This window comes from Equus quagga, chromosome 1 (assembly GCF_021613505.1).
Source record: "Equus quagga isolate Etosha38 chromosome 1, UCLA_HA_Equagga_1.0, whole genome shotgun sequence".
Lineage (NCBI taxonomy): Eukaryota > Metazoa > Chordata > Mammalia > Perissodactyla > Equidae > Equus > Equus quagga.
In genome coordinates, this window is record NC_060267.1 from 61,001,867 (window position 1) to 61,029,014 (window position 27,148).

A 27,148-nucleotide genomic window follows, 5' to 3' on the forward strand; every position below is an offset into this window, starting at 1 on the left:
GGGGGCGAGCCGGCTCCCAGACTCCCGGGGTGGGACGGGCGCGCCAAGGGGTCCGCGGGGAGGGCTGGGAGGGCGACGTTGCGAAGTCGAGCTTGGGGAAGGACGATGAGACCTTGTACTGCGTGGCCCCAGAAGCGCCGAAATCGAATCAGTGGGCGGACATTGCAGGCAGGCATGCTGGGGTCCATATGAAGACTTCCGATCACCAGTTAACAGGGCAACGCGCGGTTCCAGGAGGTGGTGAGCAACTTGTAGATGTGCACATACGGGGCTGCGTTCCTTCATTCAACACACTGACGGCCGGCTATGGGCCAGACAATGTACTGGGAGTACATATTATTCTATGTATAGCGTTTAGCACAATGCCTGCCTCATAGTAAATGTGTTAGTTGTGGTTGTTGCTGTCGCTGTTTTAGGGGCACAGAAGTCAACAAAGCTGAAATGGTTCCTATCCTCCTGAAGTTAATTCTTGAGTGGAGAAGGTGGGCATTAGTCAGATATTATTTAAATAAATATCTACTTAAAATTATATCCAGTGCACTGAAGGAACTCTGATTTAAAAGTAGAGGGCAAGGGAGGGTAGTCAGGGAAGACTTCTCAGAGGAAGGTAAGGAGTTAGCCAGATGGAAAAAAAGGCAGGGAAAGCCCGAGTGAGCTCCTTGGGTGGGGTGGGGCCCGGCAAAGATTGCTCTTTGGGTAAATGGAAGACGTCCAGTTTGTCTGAAGCTTCTTATGTTAAGGAGAGAACAGTGTAATGGAAGTTTAAGAGGTAGGTTGGGCCAGACCATGCAACACTTAGTAGGCCATTTTAAATGGCCTTAAAACCTTAATTTAAGGATTTTCAAATTTCATGTAAAAGGACGCCATTGAAGGGGTGGAGGAGGTGGGTGACTTGGTATCTTTATTAAAAAAATATGCCAGCTACTATGTGCAGAGTAGACCAAAGTAAGAGGTGGAAGCAGGGAGATTGGTTAAGACTTGGACTGCAGTTATGAGGATGGAGAGAGATGGATTTGAGATACACTTTTGAGGCAGAGAAACTTGGCTTCATGTGGGAAGTTAGGGGGATTCCCAGTCTTCTAGCTTAACCTACTGAGTAGGCCTAAGGAGGTGCTCTTTAATGAAATGCTAACTCTTGCAAGGGGGAACATATTTGGAGGTGGGGGGAGATCAGGAACTGTTTTGGACTTTAAGAGGCCTGTGTCATCCAAATGATCAAAAAGGCAGTTGAATATAGACTTGTGGATTTTAGAAGAGAATGTCAGCTACAGAAATCTAACTTGAGGATGCTGTGAAAGAGAAATTACTGCAGCAGATTGAGGTTTGTAATAGCTGACCTCTGTCAGTCCCTGGTTCTACAGAATGTATTCTATAAAAATGATGCCATGTTAACATATGATGAATTTACTATTAGATTCTGGGTGAGGCCCAAGTTACCATGCAGCTGCTCTCTTTTATAAATGGGAAAAAATCCCCCAAAGGCTAAAACCAACAATTTATTTTAAGCAAGGGTATAAAGCTGTACACAGTAGCCAGATATAGTAGAAACACCACTCTGACTTAGGTCAGGTCATATCAGAACAGGGGGGGTCACACTATAACGAACTCAATGATTTATTATTAATGACTGGCAAAACTATGACATGTTTGATCCTTTGAAAAGTGTTCCATTGTATGAAACTGGCATGTCTGTCAATAAGCAATCAGAAGCTGAGTTTCTGGATTTGTGCCAGCCAACATTATTGTTTGTTTTGGCGTTTCTCTAAAATAGCCAAGCCTTTCAAAGGAGTGCCACAACAGCTTTCTACAAGGGCATGCTGTCTTTCCCATTAGTGGCGCACGAAAATTTGATTTTATATATAAGTACTTAAATATAAGAACATCATTTGTAAGGCACAGTTGAGCCCTCTCTTCTTCCCGCCCCCATCTCTCCTGTGCATGCCTCTATCCTACTACTTGCTGTCTGTTGATTGATTCTTCTCCTCTATTGGAGAGCAGACTTGCTCATCTTTGCATCCTGGCACATAGCTGGTATTTACTGTGAAATGAATACACAAAAACAATCTCCTCAGCCATGTCAACTTTACTTACCTGGCTTTATAGAAAAGTGAGGCTCTGAGCAGTCTGTCCAGGGCCAACATAATAGACATCCGTCATCCTTTTTGGCTGCCTGGGATCTGAACTCCCTTCCTACATTTGGGAATTCCTCATCTTATGAGTTTGTTGGTAATCAGAGCCTGCCTCTCACTATAAAAGCTGAAATCCAGATATTTTCTCTGCTTCTCCATGTGACCCTGACACTACAAATTAAGTAGTCTCTGGATTTTGAATTGGGAGCCAGAGACATGGCAAAGTGGAGTCCTGGAATTATTCTCTTTGGTGACCATGACAAATGCAGCAAGTTCTTCGAGTAACCCTGGCTGCCATGATAGTCAACTTCTGCTCCTGTGGCCTTGGTAACCAAGTGGTGGCCTCTAATCCTCAGGAGAGATGGTGTCCTCACTGCACTGGGTTGTGTGGAGTGACTAGACGACAAAGGGTGATGTTCGAGTTGCCTAGTCTCCAAGTCCAATTCCTCCAAGCCTCCTGGTGATGCTAACCTACCTATAATCCTCTAAATAAATCACTTTTCTCCTAAAATCTACCAAGACTGGATTTTGGTGTTTGCAAGTAAAACATGACTCATATAGTCACATAATTAATAGCAGAGCTGAAGCTGTAACCCAGAACTTTCGACTACTAATTCTAGTGCTTCTGCCTAACAGAGGGACCTCTACTCTCCAACTCACATTTTTTACAACACATGTTGATGTCTCTAAATCATCCTTTGTTCACCGAATTTATACTTTCAATGTCAGCTGATTAATATTTCAAGCAACTGCACGGTGAGGCAGCTGCCAGTGGAACATTCAGTTTCAAATGCAGTATCGTCTGTACAGCTGTTTATGTAATATTAAAATTCTTTTGCATTTCTGTCCTTTATAGACATAAGCGGAAAAAGAAATAGTATTACTAATTTGAGAAAAAGATGAAAATTAGCAGACATGCTTAAAGCCGATCTTTTGCCTTGGTAGAATGCTTATTGGACTAAAGCCAGCTGTGCTTTATCTATGAAGGAAACAGTTTAAGAATGTTTCCTAACTCTGAAAATATTTCATTGGCTATTGTTGTTTAAAAGACAAAGTGAATAAGTGATTTTGTAATGTTTTTACATCTCAGTAGCAAGTCTATTCAACTTTAATATAAGTGATTTCTATGTAAGTTTTTGTGAACTTGTACAAAAGCAGGCAAATGGCACCACGTACGCCTCTGTCAGACTGAGTGCGTGCTCCAGGAGCATGTAAGTAATGACTGGTCACCCTCTCCTGTGAGGGGCCCATAATACAGAGTAGGGAAAAGACCTGGGGCTTTATTTCCAGTTTATTCTCGTAGCCTTCAGAAAAATAGGTTACTGAAGGTTGTTCTTGTGTAGCGTCATTTGGAATTGCAGTATATACACTGGCCAAGAGATGCCAGAGTAGAATCTCTTAGGACTAACGTATGAAAATACAGTAAGAGGACTTTCTGAAGGGAAACTGCTAAAGGTTTTCTGCTCCCCCGTGCTCACCACACTTCAGTCACACTGGCCTTCTTTCTTCCTTAAACACGTATTTTAACCCTTTTCAGAGGCTCCTCACTCTTTTATCTGGCCAATTCCTATACGTCCAAATCTTACTTGATGTATCACTTCCCACGGGAGCCGTCCTGGCTGCCTCCCCAACCCAACAGGTCAGGGCCCCCTATTCTGTGTTCGCACAGCAGTTTACATGATAGTATGAAGTAATGAGTGATGAAACTAGGTAATGTCCGACTTCCCTGCTAGGCGGTAAGCTCTTAATGATAGGTACCATAACTGAATTCTCTTCCGTATCCCTCACCTACCACAGTGCCTGGTCCTCTCGAGTCACCGAATAAATATTTGTGAATGTGAACACTGCCACCAAATAGACTGGAAACTTTTTCTGAGGCCTGGACAACAGATAGTGTCAGGAAGCTAGTATTTCCCACCTTTAGTTCAGCAGTCATTTATTCAGCCCCTTCTGTGTGAAGATAGTAGATGAGAGAAAAATGTGGGAGATAGTACTTGTATTCAAGTAGTTTTCAGTAACAGGGAAAGACAATGACAGAAAACTTTTTCCCACAGTGGCAATCCCTGTTGGATTCTTGCACATTTCCAGTGAAGAAGGGCCCCTTCCATGACCAGCCCAGTGTGGTCACAGCAGTTGTCAGTTAGTTCAAGAAGGAATCTTCCGTCTTAGCTTCCAAACCTTTATCCTATCCTGTCTTCTGGGACAATTGCTCTTTCTCTGACACGACAACCCTTTTAGTTTTTAAAAGCAGCTCTCAGACTCCTGCTAAAGGTCTTCTTGAGGCTACACACCTCAAATTCTCCCCATCGTTCTCTAGCAGCGTGGTTCGCAGACCCCTTCAGTACTCTACCAAACTCCAGCCTGGTGGGTTGGCTACTCTTCAAGTTATCTGTCAGATCTGGAGACCTTAATGTTATAATTTTACTAATGCAACCTAAAATTGCTTTCACTTTTAGTTTTATTTGACTCTCATTCCTCGACCAGTCCAGAATTTCAGAATCAGAAGAGGCCTTAAGATAAATTCATTTACTGGTTACTCAAAGCAGAACCCGGGCCAATTAAATCACCTGGATGCTTTTTTAAGATAGACTCCTGGGCGCCACCCACAGGAGTCCCGATTCAGGAGGTCTTCTGTTTAAAAGCTTCCCATGTGACCTGCTGTGCAGCTTGTTTTGGAAAGCAGCTCTGCCCCGATGCCTGGCACTGTCTTATGCAACATATTACCGGTGTTCTAGTCCCTATTATACTTGATTCTCTCCTCTGGCAGGGAGCCCACCACCAGGAGGTATCCTAGCAAGCATTCTTTTGATTCCCAGGTATGTGACACCTAGCGTCCATTTAGTCTTAAAATTACACATGGACAGAAAATCAGTTACTCATAAACATGAAGACACATTTATCTTAGAGTCTTTTTCTACCAAGAAACAAGTATTAAAAATATACTATTTTACCACCTTATTTACAAACAGAATTGGGAAGAAGGAAATAAGTGATACTTTGAGTCGGTATTATTGAGCGCAGTTTCCAGGTTTCCTCCAGTTCTCCCTCTGCTGTTCTCTAAACTCAGGAAAGATGAAATGATTGACAGTGATCTAAGTTCAATATGTGTAAGAAAGAAAACAGGCTGAAAAAAGACAGTAAATGCTTTGTGTCAAACCAGGAATAAATAAGCACCTTTTACTAGGGAACAAGAGAGTAAGAAATATGAATTCCTTTTTTATGGTGATGAACAACCTCTCAACAGTAGAGTGCTTGCCAACGAAAGTGAGGGTTAAAGAGGAAAAAGAAAGATATTAAAAAAAGCCTTTCTCTTCAACTTCTTTAACAGCATAGTTTCACTATGCTAATAACAGTAGTTTATTAAGAATAAGTTTTTTACATTTAATAGGTTTGACTTACACCTTTATGTTCAGTAAGGATTCTTTGCCTTTTGTTTCATATGCTTGAGACTAATGAAAACAATGGTTATTATGAAAATTTATAAAATTTTAGTTGATAAAAAGATTCAACAGTAAGCTTATTAAATTTTACTCAAAAGTAAACAAAACATATAAAACCTGAATTTTACTAATGATGTTAAGATGAGCAATTCATTTGATCATTTTCCTACATTTCCTTGTGTTCTTATCTACCACATTTCTAAAAACTTTTTTGCAATATATTTATTATTTTAAATTATCCCTATATTGCTTCTCTCCCATCAGCTCAAATAATCAGAGGCAATGCAATCTGAATTTGGGAAGAAAAGCATCATACAAGCTCTGGTTGCTGTATCACACCCAGCAGCAGTCTCTGTCATGCTTCCACCATTCCATAAAAACCACAGTATCTTAGGATCATGAACATGTCTGTACTCAGTGATTTTCTTTCCTCCTAAATGAACACATAAACAGGGGGAGAGTAAAGTTGTGATGGTAGGTCAGATGTGGGCCTTGTCAGACTACCCCATACGTGCTTAGCTCTGAAACAACAACTCTAATATACCATCTCTTGGGGTGACAGCCCAAAAGGCCACAAGCTGGTGGTATTTCTCTCTTCGGAAAACAAAACCAAAAGAATGGATTCTGTTTTCCAGGACAGGAACTTTCCTGTCCGTTCAAAGTGAAGAACGGTATCTGGGGCCTATCATCAGGTCTGCAGGGCTAGTGCTCCACTGCTCCCTCTCCTGCAGTCGCCCCCAGCAGGACTGACCCCTCTATTTTCTTCCTGCCCATCAGCGCCCTCGGCCTTTGCCTTCTCCACTTTAGATGCCTTGTGCCGTATTTCACTCACCCCCTGACCCTGTCATTTCACCTTATCCAGGTGGCAAGCCCACCCCTGGAAGAATCCAACTCTGCACCTTCCCCGAGCCCGCCGCTGGGCGGCAGAGCAGCACTGGAGAAGCAGCGCATGCAGGCACCGCCACTTCACGACCGCCTGTCTTAACTGGGGTGCCAGTATCATCCGACAGTCTTCCCTTTTCCTAGTTAGCTCACTCTCACACTTCCCACAACCAGTTAAAAACTTCTCCACTCTATTATTCAATGAATACTGAGTGCCCACTAGGTGCCAGGCATTCTTCTAGGTGCTAAACGTAACAAAATCCCTGCCCTCATCAAACATAATGAAGAGAGAGACAATTACCAAAATATATAAAGAAAAATATATTAAATAAGTGCCAGGAAGAAAAATAAAGGGGTATGGAGTGCTGGGGAGGTTGTAATTTAAAAAAACATACATATTGAAATATAGTCACATCACTTAACAACGGTGACATGTTCTGCGAAACGCATCGTTAGGCGATTTCCTCGTTGTGTGAACATCAGAGTGTACTTAGACAAACCTAGGTGGTAGAGCCTACTACACACCTAGGCTATATGCTACTAATCCTATGGGACCACCGTCGTATATGCGATCTGTTGTTGACCGAAACGTCGTTATGTGGCACATGACCGTATTAACTACAGAAGACTGCACATACTCTAAGTGTACAAATTGTTGCATTTTCACAAACTGAAACATCCTATAACCTATAAAAGAGAAAGGAAAGGCCTCATTGAAAAAATGCCATTTAAGCAGAGACCTGAAGGAGAGGGAGTGAGGCACCTGAAAATCTAAGAGTATTCCAGCCAGTGCAAAGGCCCTGAGGCAGTAGCCATGTCTAGTTTGTTTGAGGAAGCAAGGAGGCCAGTGTGGTTAGAGTGCAGTGAGGGAGGGGAGTCATAAAAGATGAGATCAGAGAAGTAATGAGGACCAGACTGTACAGAACCTTGTGGGCAACCAGAAGAACTCTGGCTTTTACTCTGAATGAGACAAGAAACCACTGAAGGATTCTGAGCAGGAGTGACATGTTCTGGCTTAAATTTTAAGAGGACCCTTCTGATAGCTGTGTTGAGAACTGACTGTAGAGGGGGAAGGGTGGAAGCAGGGACTCTAGTTAGGAGGCTGTTGCAATAATTCAGAAGAGAGATGATGGTGGATTGGACCAGGGGGGTGGTAATGAAGTTGGTGAGAAGAGGTCAGATTTTGATTATAATTCAGAAGCAGGGCCAACAGGGTTTCTTGAAGGACTGGAATGTGAAAGTCAAGGATGACACTCAGGCTTTTAGTCTACAAAACTAGAAAGACGGACTTATCTCCTGAGACTGAGAGGAGTTTTCATGAAAGTGGGAAGATTGGGAGTCTGTTTTTGGATAAGTCTGGAATCAAGAAGGGAGGTGTAGGCTAGAGATATAAATCTGGGCATTCTCAGCCCATAAATGGAATTTAAAGCCAAGAGACCAGATGAGATCACCAAAGGAGTCAGTGTAGAATCTACACCGTAAATCAAGAGAAAAGGTCTGAGGACTGAAGCCTGGGGCACTGCAAGTGTCAGAGGTTAGAGATGAAGAGGAACCAGCAAAAGAATCTGAAGGAGGGTGGAAATTAGTAGATTAGTGTTATGGAAGGCCCACAGGGTGGTTACAGTAATGAGGTCGTGGGTTAAATGCTGCTGATAGGGTAAGATGGGTCAGTGTTAACCTTGACAAGAGCAGTTCCAGAAGATCGATGGGGATGCAAGCCTAAGTGGAGTGGGTTCTGGAGAGAACGGAAGAAAGGAAATGAAAATACAGACAACCTTATCGAGGCATTTAATTGTAAAAGAGGGCAGAGAAATGAGATGGTAGATGGACAGGGGTGAGGATTCAAGTGGACCGTGGTGGATGTTGTGGTGAACCCCTCAGATCCCAACTTTAGGATCAAGGTAATTGGTGCTCATTCCCCAGCAGCTAGGGGCGTTGGCTGCTGGCAGCTCACAGCTGCATTCCTCTCAGGAATTGCCCTCAGCTGAAGGAAGCTGCCTCCAACAAAGTTACCCACCCACCCAGCAGCCCACAGCCAGTGACGAGTCGATGCAGGAGTCCAAAGGCCCTGCCCTCTTGCCTTGACTCAGGATTTCTCTGAAGGGCTGTCTGAGAGTCACAGATACCTGTGGGAGTGATTAAAGCTGCTGTTGCTCACAACTAGAAGGAACCACAACTAAAAGTATACAACTATGTACTGGGGAGATATGGGGAGAAAAAGCAAAAAAAAAAAAAAAAAAAAAGATTGGCACATTGTTAGCTCAGGTGCCAATCTTAAAAAAAAAACAAAAAACTGCTGTTGCAACTAAGGTGACCAACCACGCCCCAGGACTGAGAGGGTTTCTGGGACACAGGAGTTTCAGTGCTAAGACTGGCACAGTCCTGGATTGCTGGTCACGCTAGTTGCAACTGCATCACAGTTCAACTTCTCCCCGTGCCCAGAATTGTTTCACTTGCTCTCTAGCGTTTTTCCCAAAAACACTTCCCCCAAAAACTCCTGCACAAAACTCCCAGAATCCTCTCCAGGGAACAGACAGGCAACAGAGCTTTTTAAAAAAATTCTTTTTAAGACAGAAGAAACCACAGCCCTTTTGTATGCTACTGGGAATAATCCAGTAAAGAAAGAAAATCTGATGACAGACAGAGACTTGCTGGAGCAAGATCCTTGGGTAGTTAACAGGGGGTGGGACTGAGTGCATGTAGGATATGATTGGCCTTAAACAGGAACACAGACATTCCTAACAGGAGGGAGGGTACAAATGCTGGTGGGTGAGTAGGTATCATGGGTAAGTTTATGGAAGCTTTCTTTTTTTAGGGAAAACAGAAGCAATGTCATCAGCTGAGCTTGAAGACGAGAGAGGAGATACTAGAGGTCTGAGAAGGTATGAAATGTGTGTTTAGTAGAGAAGAATGACCTAAGGAAATGTAGTGGTCCTGCAGGACCAATGGAGGTTGACTGCCATCATTTTCCAAGTGGAACCTGTCAGCATGTCTGTTTTCTTCCAGCCACCTTCAGCTGCACAGGGCAGGCACAGAGCAGGCAGAGACGGATTAACCAGGGTTAGGTTTTGCCAGGGAAGCACAATGAAGCTAGAGGGAGGGAAGAGAGTGGAAGGTATACACAAGAATCACCACAGCGATGGCTAGTGGAATCTAAGCTGAGATGTGAAGGAAGCGAGCACTAGGTGGGGGGTGAATAGATTACAGGGCTGGGGGGGCCAGATTATTAGTACTGGAGAAAAGCATGCTTGAAATCAAATCTAGGTTATGACTGTGGGGTTGAGTGACTAAGGAAGGCTGAGGTCAGCAAATGACCTCCAGAGAAAACAGATTTGGGCAGAAGGGAACTCTTTTCAACTTTCCCCACCAAATCTAAACCTTTATCACATGTGGTAGGCAAAATAATACGCCAACCCCACCCCAGAATGTCCAGGTCCTCATCTCCAAACCTGTGAATACATACCTCATTTGGAAAAAGGGACTTTGGAGATGTGATTACATTAAAGATTCAAGGAAGACGCCCCGACTTCTGGCTTAAGCAGCTGTGCTGATGGTGCCATCTACTGAATTAAGGAACAGGTTCCAGGGGGAAGATGATGGGCCCAGTTCTAGACCTGCTAAGCTGAAAAGATCTGAGATGGAGATGTTGAGCAGGCATGTGGATATCCAGATATGGCCAACATTTCAACTTGAAGTAACATTGGGAGTTTCCTTTAGATAGAGGGTAATTAAACTATGATCATGGCTGAGAGAAAGTATACAGAGAAGATAATCTAGGATCAGAAAGTATTTCTTTTTTTTCCCCTGTTTTATCTTCCCAAATCCCACTGGTACATAGTTGTATATCTTAGTTGCAGGTCCTTCTAGTTGTGGCATGTGGGATGCCGACTCAGCATGGCCTGATGAGTGGCACCATGTCCGTGCCCAGGATTCGAACCGGTGAAACCCTGGGCCGCCACAGCAGAGCACGTGAACTTAACCACTCAGCCACGGGGCCGGCCCCCAGAAAGTATTTCAAGAACGAGTATGTAATCAGTGAATAAAATTCGAACAAGACGGCAGAACAGGTAAGGGATTTACTTTAGATGTGAAGAGGATGGGGCCACAGTAAAAGAAAGAGGCGGAAGGAGTACTATAAATATATTTGTTTCCTTTTGCTGCTGTAACACATTACTACAAGCTTAGTGGCTTAAAACAACACAAATTTATTATCTTACAGTCATGGAGGTCAGAAGTTCAAAATGGGTCTTAAGGGGCTAGAATCAAGGTGTCAACAGACCTGTGTTCCTTCTGGAGAGTCTAGGGGACAATCTGGGCCTCACGTCTTCTAGCTTTTGGAACATAGAGGCTGCCCACCTTCCCTGTTTGTGGCCTCTGCTTCTGTGTAATGTCTTCTCTGACTCTGAACCTTCTTTCTCCCTCTTTCAAGGATCTCTGTGATTACACTGGGTCCACCCAGATAACCTCCGCACCTCAAGTCTTCCTTGAATCCTTCCTTTGCCTTATACCAGTTATCTGAGTCAACACTGGTCTGTTCATTCACTCCTTCATCTCCCCCTTCAAATCTAGTGCCCATACTGCATCTAGGGCTGTTTAAGTAGGCAACTCTCAACTCCCTACCCTGCTCAATATGATCCCTGCCCGACCTTCCCTTTTCTACCTTTTTTCCCTTGATAACCCCAGTGAATCCTTCAGGTCTCTTTAAATGTCATTTCTTCAGGGAAGCTCAATCTGAACCTTCAGCAAGGTTAGGTCCTTGAGATATTTGGCTTGCAATAGAACAAACCCCTCTCACCTTTAAAGTAATGAAACAGTTCTGTGATTTGGTGGCTATTTCCCATTTTGCCAAATTGTGCCCTTCACTTTAGGTGCAGGTGACCTGCAGGTCAAATCCAGCCTGACGCCTCCCTCTATACAGAGTTTTATTGGAACGCAGCCACGCCCATTCATTTACATCCTGTCTATGGCTGCTTTCACACTGCAACGTGGAGCTGACAGAGACCACAGAGCCCCCAAAGCCTAAAGTATTTACCATCTGACCTGCAACAGGAAGTCTGCCAACTCTTGCTTTAGTGGCTTCTTTGATGACCTCAGCTACATGCAGAACTTATCAAGTGGTCAAAGTGTAGCAAAAGAGAGTAAAAATGTCTAGCTGATTTCCTTTGTACGCTGTCTATAACAGCCTCTGGTGCCTGGATTTCATAGGTGAAAGATATGCTTAGCTCAAGGGAAAGAGGGGGAAGAGAAAAAGAAGTTCAGACTCCTGCACTTATTCTTCATTCCAAAGCTAGGCCCAAGTGTGCCCACCTGACATCTGTGGAACACACTGTAATTGAAATGCTAACTGACCTCACAGAAGAACTACACAGAGCAATGATACAGCAGTTCAAAAACGAAGCGCGCTGGTATCAAGAAGAGCACTAAGCAAAACTCCTTAGTTCGTATCCCTCTAAGCAACCTGTTTGTGGAGAAGCAACATTTTCTCTCAATTATCCCTATCTCTTTCTAAGATCCATTTCAAGAATTTACAAAATGCAAATTTGCTATGGTTCTTTACTATTTACATTACATATTCAACCATATATATATATATATCTCTCTATCTCACCAACTGTTTTTAAATGTACTATTTCAGAACTTTTATTACAAGTATTAGACTCCCACCCAGTGGAGTTTCTGGCCTGAGCTTTAAAAAGTCAGCCATAAAAACTGCACCATCACTCTTTCTCTTATTCTAGTCTCAACATACACTGGAATCCAGGGTAATCATCACACATCTTCCCCCCCAAGAAAAGTACTTAAGGATAGGGTACAATAAACATTAAAAGTCCCTAAGCCTTGGCCAGCTGCTACTTATTAGCCACTGAAACTTCCAGCGTCTCAAACTCGCCTTCTGTGAAATGGCATTAATACTGATTCATCAAGGCTGTTTTTAAATAATGAATTCCAGTGTTTGGTAATTGTGAAGTCTGTATACAATTAGAGGATAAGCATGCTATCTGGAAATATGAACGAAACCAATTAATGCAGTGAATGCCAGCATGAATCACTTCTGAACACCTTATACCAAAGACTAACCGCCTTTACCAAATGTTAGGCACCGTGCTAACTGCTTTACTTGCATTTTCTTACTTCATTCTTTGAAGTAAGGATGCTTTGAACACTTTGAAGATGTTTCTATTATGTTCATTTTACAGGTGAAGAAAATGAGATTTAGAGGTTGAGGTGCTAAAAGTCATCCATCTCATAATTATTGGATCCAGGACTCAAAATCAGGTCTGCCTGTTTTTAGAGCCCGTGTTCATGACCATGGTGCTATATACTGCACCTCCTTAAGACAGGAATGGATGTACATTACCAACATGAAACACAGCATCACACGTTGAACATCCATGCTGTCTGGGTAAACATGGTGGACTGAGCACATGCGTCTACTCCCATTCCCTCCTGAACTGCCGATAAATGACAGCAAAGAGTTCTGTTTGTTTTAAGGTATAAACGTAAAAGGATAGAAAATGGGGAGACAACAACAAGAAGTTAGAAGTTGAAAAACAGGTGGACAAGTAGTAAATAACGTGGTAGACCCGAGAAAACTGAATCCTGAGTCAACAGTAGGAAAAGCGAAACCACCACCAAATTTACACTCTAGAATCCCTAAAGCCTCAGGAACTGGTGGCTTCACAGACCTCTGGAAGCAGGAGGTGAAGGGGGAGACATAAAATAAGAATCGGTTGAAGGTTTAAGTAGTCAGATACTCCCTTCATCTCTACATAGCTAAGCAGCCTCTCTTCCCCAGCTCCCTCCCAAATTAGTTTATTTCCTGAAAAGGACAAAATAGAGGATTCTCTGGATTGTGGGGTACTAGGCAGTTACTGGCAGGGGTATTGTACTCAATATAGAGGTTCAGTGAACAAATGCATACTGGACACCAGATACGGAAAACAAGAGATCCAACATGGGAGAAGAAGAAAAGGAATCCCCAGGATTATGGTGAAGGGAGATCCCAGAATATGGTCATACACCAGGCATAGAAGATTATGAGCCCAGACTGGGGGAGGTCAGAAAGCTCCAGAAAGAATTACTCAGCAAGGTGAAATTGTCTATCTAATGAAACAGAACATTGTAAGCAATTTAGATAAAAAGTTTAGTTAATTTAGTGGTAAGTTCATAGAAAACTAAGCCTAGGAAAAATAAAGGGTGTACAGGAAAAGAAAACACAAACAGCAATTGGAGCCCTAATGAAATTGATCTAATCAAAATCATGCTAATAAGTACACTGTGAGAAGAGAGGTGTGAGTGATGGAGGCAAGGAAAGCGATCTAAATCCTTACATGCATGGAGAATTCAGTAGGCAATGTCTAAACAGAAAAATCATAAAGTAACAATACAATCATGTTATTTAAGAGACATGAAGGTGAATATCAATATAATTAGCTAATAGGAGGTGAAGGTAGTTGCCTCTGGGAAGGTTAAGGACCATCCCCATTCCCCAACAAACTGGGAGAACCATCTCACTTAAAAACACAGCATTTCCCCTTTGACCGCATTACATATCCTCAAGGCCATAAAGAGTAAACCCATACCAAGCAGTAACGTTGCCTTTCACAAAGACTGCTTAAAAATAAAACAATGTCGCTTTATCAGGATTAGCAAATTCTCCAGACCAAAACAAGAGGAATTCAATTTAATGCAGTTTGTAACAATCAGACTATCATAGTAGTCTCACTAGTGATTACTGGTTTGCAGCAAAAGGTGGGTTAAGAAAAAGAAAAACCCAATTTTTCTTAATCGATATGTTTATTAAAAATAGAGACTATTGGTCTTGTCCTTAAATGTCACTGTGGTTGTGTGCTGGATTCCATAAAACCTGACTAATCTGAACAATATATACTGTTCAACAAATACACTGCAGACAGAAGTAAAAAGGCAAACAGAAATGACTGACAAGACAGTGCCATTGCAGACATAATTCCCTTATAATTAAGACTTGCTAGAAAATGGAGTTTGACATTATTTACAATTACACCAACATTTATGGAAGCTGAATATCACAGGCATAAGGGCATACTATGGCCACAAAATGTTTTCAACTTCCCAGTTTTATATTTCAGCTACGAAGGTCAGTTACTAGAGCCAAAGCTGTTGAATCAAACAAGTAGAACTTGTATGTCCATTCAATCAGAGTCTCTTACATCTTTCTGGGCTGTTCTTTTGCAGACAGGAGTAGAAACTGTAACCAGATTCTTCATCTCATGCATTCACCTGTGATGTCCAATCTTCATATGCTGTCCAATTTCTTTAAGATAAAAGGAGCTGAAAGAAAAATAAACCAACCCAGAATTTGTTTTCAGATCGAGGAGCCCACAAGTTACAATACGGAATTATAAGATTAGGGGGTAAACCTTACAGGTTTAGTTCAACACATTTTTTAAAACAACGCCACGCGGTGGCCAAGCATCTGCCGGCACAACTCAGCAAAAGGGACTCACGCTTTCAAGGTGGCCCATTCCAGCATCAGGTGGCTATGATTATTATAAAGTTCATTCTTACACTATATAAAATCTTGTCTTCGGGTAGTTCTACCTCCCAAGGCCATAAAGAGTAAACCCAATGCTCTTTCAAATGACAGTCCTTTACTTTGGTGATTTAACTGTCAAAGGAACAAAACTCTAGAAAAAACAAATTGGCATTTTTCACCTTTAAAAACACATTTGAAAGAAGGCAGAGGTTGGGGGAAAACAACACTGAACTAGGGAACCAGAAGAGCTGGACACACATTTTGATCTCCCACTGACTAGCTATGTATTGTACGATACAGTTCAACTTGAGTAGTTGTAAGGGTCCATTAGGATGGTGTAGATGGAAATGTCTAGAAAAGTAAGAAGTGTTGTCATAGGGGTCTAAAGAAGTGATATTATTATTGTCTGTAAAAGTGCTGTGGCCAAAATAAGCATAGAAAAAGATGCTCAACATCATTAATCATTAGAACAATGCAAATTAAAAGCGCAACGAGATACCACCTCACATCCATTAGGATGGCTAGTATCAAAAAAACTGTTGGCAAGGATGGGGAGAAACTGGAACCTTTGCATACTGTTGGTGGGAATGTAAAATGGTAAAACTGCTAGGAAACACAGTATGGTGGTTCCTCAAAAAATTAAAAATAGAGATATTTGGGGGCCGGCTGTGTGGCGCAGCGGTTAAGTGCGCACGTTCTGCTTCGGTGGCCAGGGGTTCGCCAGTTCAGATCCTGGGTGCGGACATGGCACAGCTTGGCAAGCCACAGTGTGGTAGGCGTCCCACATATAAAGTAGAGGAAGATGGGCATGAATGTTAGCTCAGGGCCAGTCTTCCTCAGCAAAAAGAAGAGGACTGGCGGCAAATGTTAGCTCAGGGCTAATCTTCCTCAAAAAAAAAAAAAAAAAAAAAATTTGTACATCCACGTTCATAGCAGCATTAACCACAGTAGCTCAAACATAGAAGCAACCCAAGTGCCCAAAGATGAATGAATGGATAAGCAAAACTGAGGTATACAACAGAGTATCATTCAGCCTTAAAAAGGAAATTCTGACATATGCTACAATGTGGATGAATCTTAGGACATTATCCTAAGTGAAATAAGCCAGTTACAAAAAGACAAATACTGTATGATTCCGCTTATAGGAGATATTTAGAGTGATCAAAATCATAGAGACAGAAAGTAGAATGGTGGTTGCCAGGGGCTGGGAGGAGAGGGGAATGGAGTGTCAGTTTTACAAGATGAAGAGAGTTCTGGAGATGCATGGTGGTGATGGCTGCATATTATGAATGTATTTAATGCCACTATACCGTAGACTTAAAAACAGTTAAGATGGTAAATTTTATGTGACATGTATTTTTACAATAAAAAATCAGGAAACAAAAAGGGCTGTGACCAAAAAAGCTGCAAGAATGATCTCCTTTCTCAATACCCATACTGAATTAATATGACATTTTGTTAATAGTAAACTGAAGATACTGAGATCTGTCAGAAGCTGACCAAGTCACGTCCAGTCCTTCCTACTAAATCTTATCAGAAAAAAAGGACCATCCATCAAATGAATGGATAAACAAAATGTGGTATATCCACACAATGGAATATTATTCAGCGATAAAAAGGAAGGAAATACCGACACATGCTACAATATGGATGAACCTTGAACATATGCTAAGTGAAATAAGCCAGACACAAAAGGTCACATATTATACAATTCCATGCGTATTAAATATCCCTAAGAGGCAAATCCATAAAGGCAAAAGGATTAGACATTGCCAAGGGCTGGAGAAGGAGGAAAATGTGGAATAACGGCCAATGGGTATAGTGTTTCCTTTAAAGGGAAAGAAAATGTTCTAAAAATAGATTGTGGTGATGGCTGTGCAACTCTGACTACACTAAGACCCACTGCACTGTGCACTTTCAATGGGTGAATTGTATACTAATATGCCAATTATACCTCAATTTAAAAAGTGATAATAAGGAACAGTATTCTGTGTTTTCTTAAAAAGCAATCTATATCTAATAGAAGGGTCACTGAGAAGAAGCAAATATTTTACTGGCATCTAAGTCAAGAAAAAACGGTAAGAGGAGGAAATAAGTAAATCTGGGAGCTGTAAAGAGCTGCTCAAGCGGCAGGCTGGTTGGGCGTCTCTGTTCACCAGAGCTCCCTCTCCTGGGGAAGCAGAGGAATAGCACAGACAGTGCAGCGGCACCGAGTGAGGGAGACGCGGCCCGGGCCCCACGTGAGCCTTCTAGAAGCCGGCCTCGGTACGGCCTACATTTATTGGAATCATCCCTGTCCCTCCATCCAGACGTGCCAACGATGTACAGCAAAGAGCAATGAAAGGAATATCGAACTGGGAAAGAGGGGAGGAGGCAAATCACTTCTGAGATTCTCATCAGCGAAACTGGAGAGCGGATCTCGAAAGCTGCATCCAGCTCTCACACCCAGGGTCCGGTAACTCTGAAGCCTCTCCCCAGCGCCTCTGAAAGTCGACTTCTCACCTGCAGAGGGATACGCAGACTCTTCGGCCGGCCTCTCAAAGGCCTGCTGTCAAGACCAGGTAAGGCAAGTAAGTTTCCACCGAATGGAAAATCAAATACAACCTCAGATCTTATCACTAATCCTACAGACTCTCCTCCTTCCTCCCCCAAAACGCAATTATGTATTTCACCCTCTGTACAAATAAAAGCAAAATCTTTTGGATTTCAGAGGTCAGCACTAAAGGAAGGAGACTGTTGAGTTGAGTGAGAGCTCTGGGTTTCGGGTTAAGATCATTCACCGAGTCGCCGAGTGACCTTGAGCCACCATTTCTCCACCGTAAATCTGCCTGGGAAACGCGGGAGCGGCTCTGGGGGATGCCCCTCGAGGTGTCTCCGTTCTAGCCCTCACGGCAGGGGCGGGGTGATCAGCCGCGCCCGTGGGCACCCCACCCGACCGCAGCGCCAAGCCGCGCACCGCCCTGCTCCCCGCGGCCGCTCGGCCCAGCCCGGGACCCCGAGCCTGCATCACGCGGGGCGCGCGGCCACACCTGGACGGACACTCACTGACTCGCAGCAGCGCCACGTAGATGAGGAAGTTCCGTATGGAGGAGATCACGTCCTCGCGCATCTTCCGTTTCATCTCCTCGGGGTCCAGCTTCGGCGCGAGGCCCTCGATCCGGAACATCTCGAAGCCTGCTCCGAGCTCGCAGCGGCCGCTCTCCGCTCTCGCCAGGGTCGCCTCGCGCCCGGAACTCGGCCCAACCCCATTTCCTGTCCCCGCCCCTCGTCTTCGCGCGCGTCGACGGGGGGCTGCGAGGGACAAACCTCGTTCTGCTCGAGCGGGGCTGGGGGAGCGCGGCCGCAGGGGGCGAAGGCGGTCCTGCGGGGCGGGCTGAGCGCGGCCTGGAGCCGGGCGGCGCGCTGGAGAGTGCTCGTCTGCCGCGGGCGGAGCGGCGCGCTGCGGCGCCGTCGTGGGCAGGGAGCGCTCACGTTGGTTGAGTACTCGGTACAGTTCTACCCCCTGGATTAGATGTGATCATCATTTCTTAGGTGAAAAGCTAAAGCCCAGAGATCTGTAAAACAACTTGCCCGAATGTTCTTTAAAATACCTCCGGAAAAAAAAAGTGTCGAGGAAGAGAGATGAAACGATATTAGCAAAATATTAAAAATTGCTTAAACCGGTGATTAGCGCATCATTTTAGTTAATTATTCTACTCTTTCTATTTTGAGCGTGTTTGAACTTTTTCATGTTAAGTTAACACAAATAGACGAAAGATCTCCGAAGTTTCGAAGGTGACGAGACTTGCTCCAGATTACACAGCTAGTAAATGCCGGGCAGGGTTTTATCCCTACTTAGATCTGTGGGATCCCAGACACAGAGTTTTCAACATTTTCCATATTGTTACTGTGTTCTCAGTTCTGGAGTTAACTCATTCTTACAAATTATGATATTGGCTCAGTTATACAGTATGTTTTAATCGAGTTTAGATCCGTTCAACATTTTACAGATGAGAGGGAGGCTTAGAACCAGGCGTGCTGCTTAAAGTCAGGAAGCGAGCGATGGGCAGGTTCTCCTGCGGATAATTACAATGTCAAGGGGAACTCTCCTCTGCATGCTACTGCTCCCTGTTAGTCTTTAACACTTCATGGCTGCGTGCATGGGCCTCCTTGGAGTGAGAAGGCAGGAGCTTAATGCAGCCAGATTTCCTGTCACGGACTCATTGAAACAATGTCAGAAGGCTGCTGCCCCAAATTATGCATGCCACTTAGCCATAAATCATTCTTAGACATGAACCAGATGACTGAATTGCTCACATAATTCAAAACGAAAATGCTCCTTCTTGACTGCTCACTGCATAGCAACAATGGACTTTGGATAAATTAAGACAGTGATTTAATATGGGAGCAACTGACAACTGTAAGCATTGATGCCCTCCTTCCTGATTGACAGAATGCAACGCACTGGGGCAAGAGAGGGAACTCACTGCCCATTCAGGCTTTGAATAGCCTCCATCCAGTCCTTCCAGAATGTTTAGAAAGCCTGCGCTGATGCTGGAAAGCCGGGTCCGTGGAAAGAACCCGGATAGGAAGACTGGAGACATGGCCTCTAGATCTGGCACTCCCACTCTCTAGCCATGTGACAAGGGACAAGTAGGTTTCACTGCAACTCCTTTTCTTTAGTTGTAAGGGGAGGAGATATGATTAAATGCTCTTGAGAGTCCCTTTCAGTTCCAGCAGTCTATGCATTCGAATTCTAATTGTATCATCTAGGACGCTCTGGTCTGAAGTGTATGGATGTTAAAATATTATCAAATATGATCAGACACCAAAACAGCCAGTGTGTGTGTTTCTTCCATGGTAGGAAGAATGTAACAATAAGGCATATCTCATCCATTTGAATAACGAGGCAAAACGGCTTGGCAAGGAATGAGTTCTTATGTGATTCCAGTAACTTAGACTGAGTTTAAATAAATAGTTCTCATATGGAACTACCGATTTTTTTTTCTTTACTGAGATGCTTTTGAGTAACTTGCCTGGATTCATCATGAGCCAAAGAGAGAAGAAATTAGCATAAAATCGTGTTTCTTGGTGAACAGATTTTTAGCATTTGAATTGTATTCATCCGATGTTATATAAAAACCTGTTTATTTGACGGATGACGTGGCTGTAAATGGCTGGTTTGTTAAGGGCAACGTTATTCTCATAGCAATTCTCTGAGAAAGGTCCGGTACCTGCCTACCTGTAGAGAGACAGGAAAGCAGTGGGTGGAAATAAGGTGTGGCTGGGTCTGGGGTGAGGCGTTGGTTCTGGAGGCCGTCTGGGAGGGTGAGCTGTCCCCGTCAACGTTCATGCTGATGAACTGTCTTCCCCTTGCGTGGGTCCTCTAGTGGTCATGTGGGAAACATTACAAGAGGGTAGGCTACTTTCTTTGTCTCTTTTTTTAGTGGTTTTTATTTGCTTGCTTGTTTGTTTGCTTTTGGCTTGTAGGTGATGGTATTGTCCAGTTATGGTTGGTGTAGGTGAGGCAAATTGAGAGAACCTACTTCAGGAAGTTAACATTGGAGGGAACTGTTGCACACCTTGGATCCCTATTTTTTTCCTCTTTGGAATGATGAGGGGGTTGGGTCTAATCTTTAAAATCACTTGCAGCTTGAAAATGCTGAAATTCTGCATTCATCTGTCCTGTTCTTCCTTCATAACCTTGCACTAACGGCTAAAAACAGAGAATCCCCTGTGATTAGTCATGAAAGGCAAAAATAAAAAGTATGCACGCGTAATTTAATATTGATATTTGTATGATTTCGTCTAATCCCAGAGGAAATGGTAGCAGATGCCTTAGCCTGTCTTGCTGTCTGTTTCCATCCTAGGAGGGATTTAGGAGCCGTTTCCTTTGCCTCGACTTCCCAGACAGTGCTGCACACAAGCATGCAGTGTCTACAGCCTACCCATAAGAGAAGGAAGTGCTTTAATTTCCCTCACTGGGAAGCAATTTGTCTTTGCAAGGTCAGAGATTGACAGATGACTCATGATTGGGGAATAATTCCAACATATGATCACAGGAACCTTGTGGTTTCTAATTTACAGGAAATATGTACCTTTGCGTATTGAACAGTTTAATCCCTTCATTTGACAGATGAGGAAACTGAGGCCCAGAAAGAAGCTAGTTAGAGGCAGAGCTAGCTGGAACTTGGGTAGGTCCCAAAAAGTGCTGGGCTCCCAGTTCATCATACCTTGCTGCTTTTGACTTTGTGAATCTTCTCATTGATAATCCTCTCCTCAGAAGTAAGGATTGGAAGAATGGTGTGCTGTTCAACCCCAGTTTGCGAGGGACAGGATAAGGGGTGGCTGCTATTTGCCTACAGGCTGAGAGCAGCCCTTTTCTCTGTGTTTCCACACCCATCACCCATCAGTAGTTAATCTGGACTGTGTTATTATCCAGCTCCACACCTCTCCTTCCTCATTCCTTCAGGAGATGAACATGGTCTGGAGTTCCCAAAATAAACTTGGCTTTGAAGTCCACTCAGGACCAAGATGAATGAAACAAAAGTCAGGACAAGGAAAGGACACTTGGGCCCTCAGTAAGGGTTGCTGTGTGATGGATGCTAACCGGAGTCCTCACCCAGCTCATGGGCTAACACTTCTAGAAATTACTGCCCCGCGAGAGGCATCTTCTAGAATGCCCTCTTCTCTATTCTAATTTTTAGAACTTTGTTGTCTAGAGGATTTATGAATGTTTGATTTCTTTCCATGTAGACCAAAAGCACCTCAATTACAAGGAATATGTACTTTAATCTCCCAAACAGTTGTGGACAGGCATTTATACATGGTAAAAACTCAGTAAGTACCTCTTGAGTGAATGAATGAATGAATGAATGGATGCACTTCATATCTGCTAACCTTTAGAATTAAAAAATTGATAGCTTTGTATATTGGATTGAAAAGAAATTGTCCACGAAAGAAATTTACCCGAAATTCTACATAATATTTTTATAGAATTACTTATCTCTCATTATTTTAGTGCAACTTTTTTTTTTGCTTGGCTAAATAAAAATCATTTAAATAATTTTAATGTATCATAAGCAAAGTTAAAGAATGAACTTTCAAATTTCCTTCTCTGATTTATTTTTAGCAATATAATTATCTTAAAGCCATAATATAATTTTAATAACTTCTTTTTTCACAAAAGTATGCATTTATTATTATAAAATTTAGAAAATACAGAATTAAAGAGAAAAAGAAAATAACAATCCCCCATAATCCCACAAGCACGATTGACATTGGTGATGATCCTTTCAGATTTCTTCTTCTGTCATATACGTATATACCTCTTTCTCTCTTGTCTCCCTTTATGCATATGTGTGTGGATGTGTTTGTACGTATAAATGCATATATATACACACATACCCATTTACATATGTATTTTTTTTACAAAAATGGATCATATGGTGTATACTAGTTTAACTTGCATTTTCCATTTAAGTTGTATTGACTGTCTTCTTGTATCTTGAAATATTCTTCTAAACATCATTAATGATCACTGTGTGGTATTCTTTATGTGGATGTACCATCATTTGTTTAATGAAGCTCTACCTTTGAGCATTTAGGTTGCTTCCATATTTTCTCTATCAGTAACACCCCAAAGAATACCCTTGTGACACTATCTTTGTGCACCCTGAAAAAGTTTCCCAGTCATTATAATGCTTACCTTAGATTCAGAGTTCTCAGTTTTTCCCAGTGACCCTCTTTTTTCTGAGGAAAAAAGCATCCTCTGGCCAAGAGTGTAGGTATCAGCTCTCTAGACTTGTGGCAGCTACAACAAGGGATGGGAAATTTTGTTTGTTTTAGAAGAGGCTTGCTTCCTTGGGCTGTAAATTCTTTTTTTTTTAAAGATTTTATTTTTTCCTTTTCCTCCCCAAAGCCCCTCGGTACATAGTTGTGTATTCTTCGTTGTGGGTTCTTCTAGTTGTGGCATGTGGGACGCTGCCTCAGCGTGGTCTGATGAGCAGTGCCATGTCCGCGCCCAGGATTCGAACTAACGAAACACTGGGCCGCCTGCATCGGAGCGCATGAACTTAACCACTCGGCCACGGGGCCAGCCCCGGGCTGTAAATTCTTATTATTTTGCAGCAGGAAAAGTAAAACGCACTGAAGGGCTTAGTTTGCACGGACGGTATTCAGAGCACATAGTAATTACCAGCCGTCTCCCTGCAGAGCTTAGAGACTTGATTTTGCTGCCACTCCCACCCCAGCCCCATTTCACAAAAACACATGTGCATGTTATGGAACTGTGCTGATACAGCCAGATAGAGTTTCTTGCTTTTCAATAAAAATGCAGTGCCTGTCGTGTAATAGGTGCTCAGCTAATATTTATCAAGTGAAGGAAAAAGAAAGAAGCAAAGAGAGAATCCTTTGTTGATTCGGTGATTACAGATCTAGCTCCTGTGCCGTTAGACTTGCTCTCACCCCGTGTGGGGAGCCCTTGGAGAAAGCAGGAAGTGAGCTCCTTTTCCCAACCTCTGCAGGACACAAAGAGAAGGCTACAGTATCCATTCTCCACTCTTGCCCCCGGCATTTTCAGAGCGACAGGCCTGCCAGATCAAAGTCAGTGAGTAGATACCCACAAGCATATTTTCTCATCTTAGAAAAAACAGTTCCTAAAGGTAGATATACATTTTGTTCTTGCACATCAAAGTTGAATTGCTATATATTGTTTGTGAATGAAGGAACATGCCATCTTCCTATTACATAATATTTAGAATTCATTTGGGGAGAATAAAGGTCAGGCCTTAATATGTGAAACCTTATCCTAACCATTTTCTCCAGAGGGGCTCAAAATCTCGGGTCTGGAATGGGCTGAAAGGCCATCCAAGCCATCTCTGGTGCCTGGCTCCCACCTCCAACATCCCTGCTTCTGCTCGAGCATCTGCAGTGGTGGGGAGATGCTCACCGTTTTCCTGGGCAGTTCCATCCCTCTTTGGATAGGCAGTTCTTATTACAGCCAAAATCTGTTTCTCTAGACCATATTCTCACTGGTCCCAGTAATGTCCTCCAGAGTGTCAAAAACAAGTCTGATCATTCTTCCTCATGGGTGCGTAAAGGCAGATGCTCCAGGCTAAAAATAATTTTGCAAAATTCTCTTACAATTTTCCGGTTTTCCCTTAGCCAAACCTTAGCTTCTCTTGTTAGCCACGATGGACTGATTTAGTCCCAGCTATCTGGCCCTATATCCCCCCACAGCCCAACCGAAGGGGATGTATTGGGTCCCTGACAAGGACTTCTGGGATTCAAAGCCAGAGACTCTTTATTCTTTACTTAGAGATCATCCCTGAACCAAAAGTGTGTGCTTTGGCTGTCTGTCTCTTCCCTCAAGCCTCTCACAGCCATGGGTGGAATTCCCCCACCACCCGTTTCAGTTCCTGGTTGTGGCGCTGTGAAATGAAGGCCAGGTGTGGGAAGGAGTCGGGAAAGGCAGTGTGGGTGCAGTAGAAAAAGCACGGGTTTGGAGTTAAGGTCAGGTTTAAAGTCTAGCTCCTCTGTGAAGTTGTTCTCAGACCTTGTGCCAGATGTTTACCTTTCTGGGCTTTTATTTCTTCATCTATCAGAGAGCGATCTATCATCTACTTCAAAGTGTTGTTTTAAGGGCTAAATAAAATAATGACTTAAAGTGCCTGGCTTATAGTGGGCATTCTATAAATGATAGCTACTACTAATAGTAAGGAATAATTTTTCACCAGAAAAATTATGGCTTGGTCATATTCTAAATGGATCAGGTAACTTTTTACTACAACAGTATCTAGTACCAATTGTCAGTCTCGTTTAAGTTATCTCTGGCCTCTGATTCATGGTGAGTCTTTTCAAAAGAATGACCCATCCCCACAGTCCTCTCCTCCTATTTATTCTGCAGCCCAAGGACAGATCAGGCTTCTGGCCCCATCTATTATCTGAAACTGCCTCCTTTAAGTCCTTATTGCCAAATCCAAGGGACCCTTGTGGATCTCAACCCCTCTGCAGCATTTGACGCTGTTGGTCACACAGCGCTTTCAGGAAAGCTCTCTACTCTTGGAAGATACCACATTCTTCTGGTTTTCCTTTTGGATGCTCCCCACCCTCCTTCCACACCTCTTCCTAGGGTCACCTCCTAAATGGCAGTGTTCTTTAAGGTTCTTTCCTGGACCATCTTCTCTTCTATACTCACGGGCAATCTAGTCTAGATTCAGTTGCCATCCTTAGACTAATGATTCACCACATGTGTCTGCAGCTCATGTTTCTTTCTAGAACCACAGACCTATATATCCAACCAACATCTTGACTTCACTGTCTCCTTGGATGTCCCATGGGTACTTCACACTCTACTGTTCAAAGTGGAACCACTCATCTTCCCCTCCTAATCGGACTTAACTCCTGAGCTCTGTTGCCTAATGATTGACACCACCATCCAGTCCACTTGCCAAAGCCAAAAATCTGGGTGTGGACCGTGATTCTCCCTCTCTCTTCGACTCTACATCTACTTACCCACCAAGTTCTATCGATTCTGTCTCCTTAATATCTCTAAATCCATTTTTATTTCATATTATATTAATCTATTATATTCTTTCTATCCCTTCCACCATCTACCAACTGGTCTTCTTTCTTCTGTCTTATCCCTGCTAGTGCATTTTCCACCCTGCAGTCTAAATAATCTTTCCAAATATAATTTTTATAATGTCAGTCTCCTGTATAAAATACTTTAATTATTTTTCATTGAGCTCAGGAAAAAGTACAAACACGTTGGGCCTGTTTAGAAGGCCTTTTATTGATCTGGCCTCCATTTTCCTGACCAACCTCATGCCTTTCTGCTCCCCTTCCGACATCTAGTGCCTCTTCTTTATTCTTCCTCGCTCCTTCTTGTTTCCCTCCAAATCTCCCACATGCTGCCGCTGGCTGTTCCCTCACCAAACTCTCAGTTCTGGGTCTTTACACATGCTTTTCTTTCTGATTAAAATTCTTTTTCCTACCTCTTCATCTAGCTAACTCCTAATGTCATTCAGAAATCGTCTTAAATGTTACCTCCTTCATAAAGTCTCTACTAGTTTAGTTAAAAGTAATGTACCAACATTGGCTCCTTGGTTGTGAGAAATGTACCCCAGTGATACAGGATGTTAATACTCTGGGAAACTGGGGTGAGGGATATATGGGAATGTTCTGTACTAACTTTATAACTTTGCTCTAAATCTTAAACTATTCTAAAATAAAAGATTATTTTTAAAAAAAGTCCCCACTAACCCTCCTGTGCTGGCTTAGCTGCTGTTTCTCTGTGTCTACAAGACCTGTGCCTACTCCTGTCAGTGTCAAAGGACTTTGCCCCATATCTTAACATTGTTTATGTGCCTTTCTCCTCCCTTGAAAAAGGATAGGAATCAAGTCTTACTCGTTTTTGTATCCGTGATGCTAGCACAGTGCCTAGCAAATGGGAACTCTTCAGTAAGTATCTCCTAAGTAAATGTTCATTGTTGAATAAGTTGATTTATGGGGATAGTAGCAAAGCTTTGGTTGTAGGGTAGTCTGAAATTATAGGCCTGAGAAAAAGAACTTAAAAGTCTCAGACGTTATAAATGACTTGTAGGCTCTGCTTGCTTCTCAGCATGATGGACTTGGCAGACTTGCAATGATGGACACACGTGAACATTGCACGGGTCCCGACACAGTGTGCGTGTTTCCAAGAGAGTCACATGACACTCATCCCTCTGCAGGTAAAGAGCCCAGGCCAGCTGAACCAGGTTAGTTCACTCAGGGTGAGCCATGCAGGCTGCTGGCACATCCCAGGAGGGTGTGGAATGTGTGTTGAGTGCATGAAAGCCAACTCGGGCAGAGAGCACAGAACCGGTTGGAAGAAGAATGACACCACAGGGAGATGAATCTCCAGTTCAGCAATTCCAGCCCCAGCTCCTTCATTAATGAGCTGTGTGACCTTGGACAAGTGTCTTCCGCATTATGGGCTCCAGTATCCATATTTGTAAAATGAGGCCTTGGATTGGCTAGTCTCTAAATTCCCTTCCAGGATTGATGCTCTGGGATTCTGTGATGAGCGTGAAGACTGTGGACACCAGCAGAAGGAAGCAGGTAAGTGTGTATTAGGAGCATCTGGTAACTGAACCATTGGTTCCAGGCCAGCAGCAGTCTTCAGTAAAAGGAAACCAAGCTAGGATAGAGACTTGCTT

The 27,148-nt window shown here is 43.1% G+C and overlaps 1 protein-coding gene and 1 long non-coding RNA gene across 5 annotated transcripts in view; both read left to right on the forward strand.

Moving 5' to 3' along the window:
• The first annotated feature begins 72 nt into the window (after nt 1-72).
• On the forward strand, nt 73-10,360 carry LOC124227575 (uncharacterized). The gene is made up of 3 exons (XR_006885519.1): nt 73-240; nt 9,267-9,333; nt 10,303-10,360. It is a non-coding gene; the product is annotated as an uncharacterized LOC124227575 (long non-coding RNA).
• A 16,366-nt stretch (nt 10,361-26,726) lies between these two features.
• FRMPD1 (FERM and PDZ domain containing 1) overlaps nt 26,727-27,148 on the forward strand; it is a 145,398-nt gene continuing 144,976 nt past the window's right edge. Inside the window, exon 1 of one of the 4 annotated variants that reach the window (XM_046642740.1) lies at nt 26,727-27,050. In XM_046642740.1, coding sequence (XP_046498696.1) covers nt 26,994-27,050 — 57 coding nt within the window. In that variant the 5' untranslated portion in view covers nt 26,727-26,993. The remainder of the gene's footprint in view (nt 27,051-27,148) is intronic. The other 3 variants (XM_046642710.1, XM_046642704.1, XM_046642720.1) reach the window with 3 other exon arrangements.